At 31.0% G+C, this 11,374-nt stretch overlaps 1 protein-coding gene across 3 annotated transcripts in view; it reads left to right on the top strand.

Annotated features, from left to right (window-relative positions):
* The window catches only part of LOC108725491 (kynurenine/alpha-aminoadipate aminotransferase, mitochondrial), a 9,359-nt gene extending 1,108 nt beyond the window's left edge, over positions 1 to 8,251 (top strand). For 2 of the 3 annotated variants that reach the window (XM_018452533.1, XM_018452532.1), the window contains 7 exons: positions 497 to 684; positions 1,031 to 1,201; positions 2,422 to 2,682; positions 3,436 to 3,615; positions 4,135 to 4,261; positions 4,591 to 4,796; positions 5,182 to 6,249. In XM_018452533.1, coding sequence (XP_018308035.1) covers positions 497 to 684; positions 1,031 to 1,201; positions 2,422 to 2,682; positions 3,436 to 3,615; positions 4,135 to 4,261; positions 4,591 to 4,796; positions 5,182 to 5,253 — 1,205 coding nt within the window. In that variant the 3' untranslated portion in view covers positions 5,254 to 6,249. Of the gene's footprint in view, positions 1 to 496; positions 685 to 1,030; positions 1,202 to 2,421; positions 2,683 to 3,435; positions 3,616 to 4,134; positions 4,262 to 4,590; positions 4,797 to 5,181; positions 6,250 to 8,239 lie in introns of those variants that run through there. The other variant, XR_001936753.1, reaches the window with a different exon arrangement.
* The last annotated feature ends 3,123 nt before the right edge of the window (positions 8,252 to 11,374 follow it).

Raw genomic sequence — 11,374 nt, 5'->3', positions numbered from 1 at the left:
TATAATTGGCTCGTTGTCCTTCTTTTATTTATTGATATATATATATATACATATAAATTTTTTATTAAATATAAATTAAAAATAGATACAGTTATAATTGTTTTTTAATTTATATTCAATAAAAAATTCATATATACATATGAACATCCAATATTGGCTCTTATAAGTTCTTGTAATTCTTTGATAATAATTAATAATGAATAAAGAATAAATCAGCGATCGAACGATTTAACTTATATTTAATTAACAATAATTGTAAAATCTTTCTTTTATGATAGATCAATAAAATTACTAAAATAAAAAATTTACGTAGATTGATAAGTTAACTTTATGATGTTTATGAGAGGATTTTTATGGTCATAATTAATTGTAAATATATTAATGACGGAATGTTAATGTCCTGCCTTGATAAACATAAGAAGAAGCTCTTATGCATTATCAATATTATTATACTAATCGGAAGATCGACAACGATGATCATTTCTACTTATTTTAGCTAAAATAGCGTACTCTGCGCCGAAAAGCACTATCTCCTTAGCAGAGGGAATGCCCAATGAAGAAACGTTCCCGTTTACAGAAATTTCAGTTAAACTCTGCGATGGTTCGTCTTTCACTCTCGATAATGACGAGTTAGCTGCCGCTCTCCAGTATATACCTACGCAAGGTTACCCTCCTCTTCTGCAGGTAGAAATTATTCTCTTATTTGGATTTTCTCTAAAACTGTTCCGTATAGAAATTTTAGAGCTAGCAATGTACAATAGTGATGCTCATATATCCACATTAATTTGTCGATTAAAAGAGAAATATAAGAAATTTAAATGTGATGAATATAGTGAAGATAAAAATAAGAGAAAACAGAAAAATAAAAAGATTTTGGAAATAAGCTATTAAATTATAACACCGTTCCAATTGTGTTGCACATTGTATGCGTGTGATAAAATCGACCTTGTCGTTATATTTGGAATCTTTCGTTCCGAGATAAGGGAATCGGCTACAATGTGTCTAACAATGTCGGACAAATTGGTTTCAGGCCCTGAGGGAATTCCAGAGAAGGGCACACGCGCCACCCTTATGGGAGAGTCGCGACATAGTCGTCGTTTCGGGGTCTCAGGATGGGCTTAGTAAAGCTCTGGAGGCTATAATCGGCACTGGTGATCCGATTTTGGTCCCCGACCCCTTCTATCCTGGCGTCGAAGTTGTGGTTAGTAAATATAGATATATTGCCATTAAAAAAAGAAATTTGAGAAGAATCCCGTACGTGTATTTGATGTATTGTTTTAATCTTTTTAGTTAAATAGTATACGATAATTTGAACACGATAGTAGGAATGGACTCTTCGCAAATTTTATAAGAAAACACATAAAAAAGTATTAGATAAAAAAAATGTTTTCTTCCCATCAATTGATTCATCTCATTATTCTGTTCATAAAAGTATTAAGGTATGGTTATAAAAAAATTAATAGTTTACGAATTATTTAATATTTTATGTCAATATGTGTCACAATAAAATATAAAATATCTCGTAAACTATTGGTTTTTTGATATCGCTACCTTAATACTTTTATATGCAGAATAATTAGAGAAATCATATTATGTAAAAAAATTCATATAATTCCATTTAAAAAAATGAAGTTGACCTTCAAATCTTCTAGGCGCCTCCACCTGAGAAAAAATGTTCATCATCATACGATGCCCCTCTCGAAACCAAACAATTTTTATTTCAAGCATTTCTTCCTATTTTCAAAACTGTGGGTGTTATTCGGGTGGCCAGTCTTAAGTAGGACATCCTGACATATTAGATCTGAGTTAAATTTTATCTAATCTTTTTTTAAAGACAACTTCTTTCCCTGATGAAAATTTTTCTCAAAATTTTGTATAAATTGAAACTCTTTTCAAAAATATCGAAAAAGTCTACATCTTTTCTTAGAATTTTTCATTTATATCATTACAAACACAAATTCTGAGAAATATTATAAGATTTAAAAAAATTTTCTTTTTATTTCTGAAAAAAAAAATAACTTGAACTTTTTTAGATTTTAAGATTTTTTTTTAATTTCATTAAAAATTATAAGATGAGAAATCTTAGATTATTTCATAAGATGAGAAACATTAGATTATTTCAAAATTTATATAGTATCTTTCGCAGATCGACACATACAAAGAATTCTAGAAAAGATATGTGTAAACTTTCTTGGCACTTCTGACAAGTGTTCAAATTTACATAATAAATATTTCCAAAAAAAATATATAATTATTCAGAAATTTTGAAAAATTTTGAAATTTATATAAAAGTTCAGAAAAATTATACAAAAAATTTAAAAAAAAACTTTCAACTTCTCGTTATATTAAAATAATAATGAGCATTTATTTCAAATTTTCGTTACTATGATAATACGGGAATGTCATTGATTTCAATCATAGATATCACCTCACAAAGCGGAACTCATAATGATTCCGCAAGACGATGACGGTCCCATTCCGGAAATACTACAGGAAACCCTGAGAAACCGAGAACTTTCCGATGGAAAAATGCCGAAGCTAATGTATATAAATGCCACAGGCACGAATCCTACCGGTATCATCATATCGCTAGAAAGACGAAAAGAAATCTATAGGATAGCCTGCAAGTACAATTTCTTACTTCTCGACGACGATCCTTATCATTTCATGCATTTTGACAAGGTGAGTCATTTTCATGTCGACAAACGAATGTGTTACATAATAGTTGTATAAAAATATTAAGCCGAGCGCATAAATATGAATGTATGTTAATAGACGCATTAATAGACATATAAATATACATGCGTTAATATTTACTACGCAAATAATTATTACTGAAAATTAGTTAAAAAATGGAACTCTACAAAATATGCCATAGTATTTTATAAACGGACCCGCAGATTACAGTGCAAATTAGATAAGTTTACTGTATGACGTATCTTTAACGTAATTTTGGCATAATTTTACATAAATGTAAATTAAATTTTGTGAATGGTCCGCGCGATAACATTAAATTTTATATCTTTTAAAGCTGTTGAAAATATGATGAAATGCAGTAGCAATTCGAAACAAATAAAGATATCTGTTAATTACAATATACATTAAGCACTGTGCTATTTGATGCAATCACGAATGGCAAATTATTAAAGATATTATTAAAAATTCATGCCCGTAGTAATATCAACGAATTCGCATATCATAAATATCTTTCATGATTCACATCCTTCATCAACATTTGAGATAAAACGCAATCTATATTTGAATTTATAATATAACTGATATATTATGCAAAATTAGATATATTTATAGAATTATAAATATATATATTTAATAAACATTTATAAAAGTCAAATAAATATAACTATAAAAGAGATTTTCTTCGTTGTAAGAAATAAAAAAAAAATGTGACTTAAAATAAATTATATTCTTTCTCAGGAAGAGCCTAAGTCTTTCTTATCGCTCGATACGGAAGGTCGAGTAATTAGATTGGACTCATTCTCGAAAGTGATCAGCAGTGGCATTAGAATAGGCTTTATGACTGCCGCAGCTCCGTTGATAGCTTGCGTAGAGCTCCATTTGCAGAGCAGTCATCTCCACGCTCCTACCTTATCGCAGGTTGGTAGAATATCCTTATCCTTCGCAAATCCCTATTCGCTACCTTTACTTTTCTCTATCGCCGGTAAATATCGTCCACTCAATAGAGAACACTTATCTATACACGGCATGCATAACATTCCAATTGACACATCGAAAGATTATAAAATATTCATGAATTATTTAAACTCAACTGGTATAAAAGACTAATAAGCCATTATTCATTTTTAGTACATATCGGTAAAACTCATTGGATGTGTTGCGATACGAACGTTTGAATGATTTGTATTTGAACATAACGTGAAAAGAAAGAATGCATTTATTATACTCTTATTTATTATACTTTCATATGTATGTACAAAAATGGGTGATAATCGTATATCTTGAATGATGAAACATCGTGGAACATCGATACATGCCTTGCCATAAATCAAATTGACAGTGGCGCGTGTCGGTTCTTATCAAAACTTTAAAAAAATGTAAACATTAATCCTTTTATCGTCAGAAAAAAAATATAAAATGGCTGATTTGACTTTTTAGGTGATAATGTACAAGCTATTTAAGATCTGGGGTTACGAAGGCCTGATGCAACATTACATGAGATTAAGGCGCTATTACAAGGAACGAAGAGATGTTATCTCGACGTTGGCACACAAGCACTTGAACGGTGGGTAATTTATACTCTCGATATATACACCGATGATAACTTGTACTTAATTAAATTTAAAATAACTCTTTAGAATTAATAAACAGTTTTTACTTTAGAATGCATGTGTTTTCTGTATATTTTATGTAAAAACATATAAAATTGAAGAAGAAGTAATACCCGCTAAACAAAATTATGTTGTTGCAACATAATTTTGTTTAGCGGGTATTATATGCGGTATTTTTTACGTGTGACAACAATTTATGTTGATAAGGGCAAAAATGTTTTACAGATAGCCAGTAAGTTGTTACAATTAAAAAAATTAGAAAATTATGAATCTCGTTTTATAGGTCTGGCGGATTTCAACGTACCAAGAGGTGGATTCTTCTTATGGATCAAAGTACCAGGAATCAAAAATACATGGAAGATGATGCAGCGGGGCGTAAAGGAAGGTGTTATTATGACTCCAGGAGCCGCATTTGCGAGAGACTCCACGAAATGCTCTAATGCTATCAGAGCAAGTTTCACCAAGGCTTCCTACGAGGAAATGGACCTGGTATTTAAAATTTCTGTATTTATATACATATTTATATATTTATATATTACACATGTCAATTTATTTTATATTTATCAATATTATATTTTATACATACATCCACAAAATATTCCATCATAAATTGGGATTATCGATTATTATTGATTAATTATAAAGTTCAAAATAAACATTTTAAAGTTGCATGTTTAAATATTAAATTTAAGTAATTAATATAATTGTTTATTATTCTTATTTTGTCACATCTATTAATTTATTTTATTTTATCGACGTACAGCATCTAATCTATCGACGGTGAATAAAGTACCGAAACACACATGTTTGTCATCGTTTCCTGCTATATAAACGAATTGACTCTCGAATATTTATATCTTTACTTATATTTCAGGCAATGGAACGATTGGCGCAATTAATCCGTGTGGAGTTAGCCGAAAATTACATAAAAAATGTCGATACATGATAATATATTTGTACATATATATAATATATGAATTATATATTTGTACATGACTACACGGTTGATATTGAAGTTAACACAAACACCAGTTGGTAATAAAATAGAGAGTTCAGACCGGAAAGATATTATGAATAATTGTTGAATTGTTGAATGTTAGAAGATAGAAGGAAATGTAACAGACATCGATAGAATTGTACGAGTTCTATTAAATCAATGAATTTTATGTATTTTCGTCATTTTTAAAACATAGAATTTAAAATGTAGAACATAGTCTCAAGTTTTGTTAACAGAGGACATTACATCACTAAAACAGCTATTTTGCGAGCATTAAATTTAATAACAGTTAAAACTAAGAACTTATCGTTTTGTTATAACGTAATCTTTTAGTAGATATTGATATTTAAAGGCGTGCTTCATTTTTGATAATAATAGGAAAAATAAGTTCTTTTTACATTTTTAAAATTTTTTGTAACAACATGCATGCTTATAACATGATGCGGCAATAGGGCGATTAATCTCATGAAACTTTGATAAATGCGTACATTATTATGTAAACGTGTTAAATTAAAAATAACTCGTTAAAATTTAATATATTAAATTCTCTTAAATCTCTCTCAAGCATATTACATTGCCACACATTCACGGCAGATTATTTTTATCTTGCTATTATATTTAATTGAGAGCGAACACATATGTACAAGGATGACAAAGGCATTCAAAAAAATGTACACTTTTAATTAGGAAGTTGGTAGAGGTTCATCTGGCATTTACATATGAAAACTTTATCGACGGATACACTCTAATGAATTATTTTGCTAAAGATGGCTAGGAAGGAGCCGAAACGTTCAAATAATTAAGTCGAATATAATACAGACGAAACACATGCAAACGAACAATTTGTATGTATAGTAACAAATTAAATTATTAATTTGGCGCCAAAAACAACGTAGAATTACTCTCAGTTGCCTGTATTAGCGAGATTAAATTTTTAATTATATCAGAGAGTCCAATAAAATATTATATTTCTATTATATTTAAATTTTTGTAAAAAAAACAAGACTAATTATTTAACGATACCTTTTTTACATTTATATACATTTTATTTTAGAGTAAATTTTCATCTTTTTCGAAAAATATGTTAATTGTTTTATTAAGAATTCACATGAAATATTGCTTAATTGGAAAAAAATGCTTAATTTTTAATATTTAGAAAGACTACGCAAGTTTATTAAACAGTTAGAACCTGATTTAATTTTTATATGACACTTTGTACTTAATTTGTAACTAATTTTAGATAGCGTTTGGACATATGTTTATTGTGTATTAATAAAGATTCTTTACTGTATATAAATAAAGATTCTTTATTCCATATTAATAAAAATTCTTTGCTAGTACGTTTCTATTATTTATTATATGTATAATTGAAATTGGAACATAAAATAAAAATTTAACACTTATCTCTTTTTTTTATAAGGACTATTTAATTTATTATAAAAGTATTAAGAAAAGAATTCGCTGTAAATTTTTTCGAGCAAGTCACTTAATCCTCCCCAGATTTGACGTAGATTCATTATGCAGTGATTGTTTGGATAACAAAGATTCTGATGAGTAAAAAATAATTAAGTTTTCTCTGTGAAGTAATGTTAAAATAAAAAATAGATATATTATTATATTTGAATTAATAATTTGTTCTTAATTTTTGTATCTATTATTGTAGCATTTGCCATTTTACACAAAAATGTCAAATAATTTTCTTTATGTTATATTTGCAAATTTGGATTATCCTTATTAAAATAAACTTAATATTCATTTTTTTATATATGAGTTATGTCATTTTAATTTTTGGAAATTAATCAGTGTCTTTCAATCAACATATTACGTTGGTCTCAAACTCGGTGTCAATAACTGTGTTACAGATTTTGGCGCCAGTTAGGGAGAGTTAATGACTTTCATTACACACACAGGTAATTATGTAATAATAGTTTAAAGAAATACCTTAAGGCCATTGCACGTAAAAGTATTAGTCGTAACCGTAAAACCATAAAAAGCTATAAATTGATTGGCTACGAGGCAAACGATAAGCCATGTGACTGTCTTCCGATTGGTTGGTCATAAGGATAAGGCGTTAATCGCAATCTTTTGACGGGACGAAAACTTGCGTCTATGACCATAGCTTTGAGGTTATGACGTTTCACTTGTGTTAGTTCTGTGCAGAGGACGCGACAATGCTTGATCCTGACGCAGTAGCCAATTAATTTATCGCTTTTTTACGGTCTTACGGTTACGACTAAAACTTTTACGTACAATGACTACGTTTACACCGTGCGCTTAGTTCGCAACCTATACGATAGGTGTCTTTGTTTAATATACAAGATAAACAAGGATGTCTATTGTATAGGCCGCGGCCTAAATGCACGGTGTAAACGTAGCCAATGGCCTTTACTAGACTAAATATTACTGTTATTTCTCGATTTTCCTCTGTAGCATTTAATTTGATTTTAGAATTTGATTTTGTACTTTAAAAAAAAAAAGAAATATGAAATGAAGGGGTGAAATCAAGAGATTGGAAAGAGAAATAAGACGAAATTATTGTGCAAATATTAGAATGCAAAAATATCATGAATAAGATTAATAGTAAAAGTAGAAGACAAAGGAAATAAACTCTCACTCTCTTAATTCTATAAACATCTTAACTACCAATTAATTTGGCAAAATTAATTTAATTTGTTGCAATATGAGACGCGATCTGTTCTTCTGCGATTTTGCTTGCTTTAACACTTTTCTTGGTTTTTATTTATTTTGGATGTATGTAAAAAACCTTTTGAATGTACCTGCATTCTCTACTCCCGACGGTCTCATAGCTCGAATAATACCTCGCCGTTTATTTAGTATAATTAGGATGCTAATAGCGCGCAACTTGTGCCGCGTAAACGTCTCGTATATGATGCGTATATTCCTTGAAAGTATCTATCAACTTTAATAAATCAAGCTAATAGATAAACTAAATAAATACGTAAGAAAAGTAGTAGTAATTATAACAATTTTAATTGGGACCTAAGGGAATACTTTTCCTTTGCTAATATTTAAAACGAGAAACTTAGATGCTAATTACAAGCAGCTGTAAACTATATACATATATATATATAGAGCGTGTATAATTTTTAATTATTTTTTCTTGAAAACTGTTTAACATTCTTTCTCTCTCTCTCTCTCTCTCTCTCTCTCTCTCTCTTTCTCACTTTATTTTTCTTTTTTATAAGCTTTTATATTGAGTCTTATAATTTACCAGTTCAGACACAATTTAATTTAATAATTTATCAGTCAGATATAACTTTATTTCTGTGATAAAATCAAGCGTATGCGCGTTGATACTGCATAGTAATATGTAGGGTGAATTTCACGACAGATTCGAGGAAACGAGCTCGCATCAAAGCACAAATCGGTTTCTTTGCACGCTGGAAGACCATGAGGATAAACACACAGCCCCCCCGAAGATATAGTGTATATTAAAAGACGTTTTGCGACGCTGCTGGGGAGCTGCACGGATATAGCCGATCATACGAATGGCCACATTTTCGCGAGAGTGGGATTTGAAGAAAAAAACTAGAAAATACACTTTCGTTTTTCGTACTTGCGAATTGTAGCATGTTCAACGTGTCATAATTTCTGTTGATTAACACGCTCAAACTTTACCCTTCTGACAAATTTTATAAAAATTATATTACTCGATCGATAGTCATTTTATATGCAAACACCTTTTCTTTCATCCGGATGCCTATGATTATGGAAAAAAATTTTTCTATAAATTACAATAAACATGATTGTTCAAAAGTTACTTTGAAATTTTTTAATCCAATAGTGCTTTATTAATGCGAGGAAAATATAATCTAAAATTCCTTTACATTAATTTTTATTAATATATCCATAAAAATTCTTTAGTCAAAAAAGATTAGAGTTCTCTTTCTCTCTTTTTTTGTTGTCTTTTCTTATACGAAATCTATTCGCTTTAATTATTTATCAATGTAGCAAGTGCTAATCAAAATATTAACAGAATAAATTCTTAACGTTCTTTATAATTTAATTGCGTACTAAGTAAGATTTGTGTTTGAATAACTTCGTCACATGTGTCAAAATCACACAAGATAATTCACGTAGGCTACACTGTTAAAAATTGTATGAAATTTAATATACTTTTAATTTACACAATTTGAATTTAATTTCATGACATTACATTAAATTTAATATATTTATAACTGACAAATATATTTGTGTACATGTACATGAAATTTAATGTATTTTTCATGAAAATTTATGAAATTTAATGTACACGTTCATTATATTTAAGTAACTACTGTAATTTAATTTTTAGTTAAATCATTCATTATTTTTAATTTCGTTCATTTACATGTAAAGGAAGTTCGTGGTCACATTTCTAACAGTGTAAGACTAATAAGTGGCCAACATAGCGCAAGGTGACAATGTCGTATATGGCACGATCAAGATGTTTTGCATTTCAAAATTTTGTAATATTAATTTTGAAATACAATTTTGGTTTAGTAACTGATTATAGAGGGTTAAAAGTATGTTCTTTCTTGATTTTTATTTTTCGATTTTTTCTTGCAAAAAAAAGCAACTAAAAAATGATAATTTTTTAATTTTCTCTGAAAAGAGTTATAGCATTTTAATCGTTCCAAGTACGCTTTCTTAACTAGAACTGTACTTCCTCCCTGGTGTACACGAAGACAGCGGTCCGATATAGCAAGAAAATAGCGACGCGGGAATCAATGGCAGAGGGCAAAAGAGAATTCTCAAGATCCGGCAATGCGCCCTTAGTCGCAGCGAGTGCTCGTGGGAGCCGCTATCGTTTCCGTCTCACCGAGGTTCGTCGGCGGCGCGACGCTCACCGCGGGAGCCGTCAAGGGGGTTATTCCCTGGGGGTGGGTGAGATCGGTGAGGTGACTCGGGCAGAGGCGGGAGAGAAAGCGCACCAGACTCGTGGGTCGGTCGGCGGGATCTCCTGGGGCGGGTGAGCGGGGAAAGGGTGAGAGAAACGGAGGGACGGTGAAAGAACCGGGAGAAACGGACGGGGTGGCGTGCCAGGGGGTGTGAGAGCAAGACGGGAGCGAGGAGGGGTCGGTAAGGGTGCGCGAGGGGTAGTGCAGTTTCGTGTTGGCATTACTCTTGATTTCCGTGGTGACGTCGCTACCTCGCCAGCCCTCGCCCTCCCCGTCGCTACCCTCCTCCTCCTTCTCTCCTCTACCTTCGGCGGCCTCCAACCCCACCGCCCCCTTCCGCACCTCCGTGTCTTGTGTTTTGCCATTTCAGCGCGCGAAGGCCACCCACCCCTCGTACTCCCAGACTATCTGGGAAAGATAGATCCTTCCGCGTTCGCTACCCTATATACCGTCCACGGTACGAACATATCGCGTCGGATGATATTTCTCCTTCTTCTGCCTTCGGTTCCGACGTGGCCGTTCGTCGACGGCCAGCCTTATGGAGAAGGACGGGCATTAGTCATGCCGAACATTCCTTTCTTCTCGAGCATCATCGGAATAATAAAAAATTAAGTGTGTTCCTCGTGTGTGAGTTGTCACATGATTAGGATTTAAACGAGATTTACACCAATATCTAGGAAATGTGAAAAGTTTAATCTTCCTTTAATATCAAAGTCTTAAAATTATCTCTTCCTTCGAACTCTTCGTTTCGAGAAATACTGGTCGAAATATAGTCCTTATTTTTGTGTGAATTCCATTTTTTAGTCTGGTTGATAATATAGTCTCTATATACATCTAATATAGTCTTTATTTATAAATATGAAGTACCTCTATAAATTCACGTAAACGTTATATCGTTTATTTGTTACAACAACAACATAACTTAAAAACGAAATTTTTTAAAAAATAAATTTGAATATTTTTTAAACGATTAAAATTTTGTAATATTAATTTTGAAATGCAATTTTGGTTTAGTAACTGATTATAGAGGATTAAAAGTATGTTCTTTCTTGATTTTTAGTTTTCGATTTTTTCTTGCAAGCAACTAAAAAATGATAATTTTAAATTTTAAATTAGATTATTGTTGCAGCAAATGAGCGATTTTTAATGAAAACTAAATTGAAAAGCAG

The sequence above is a fragment of the Mycetomoellerius zeteki genome, unplaced genomic scaffold (genome assembly GCF_001594055.1).
Source record: "Mycetomoellerius zeteki isolate Tzet28-1 unplaced genomic scaffold, Tzet1.0 scaffold35, whole genome shotgun sequence".
Taxonomy (NCBI): Eukaryota; Metazoa; Arthropoda; class Insecta; order Hymenoptera; family Formicidae; genus Mycetomoellerius; species Mycetomoellerius zeteki.
The sequence above is the reverse complement of the archived record's forward strand: the minus strand, read 5'-3'. Positions and strand labels throughout refer to the sequence as shown.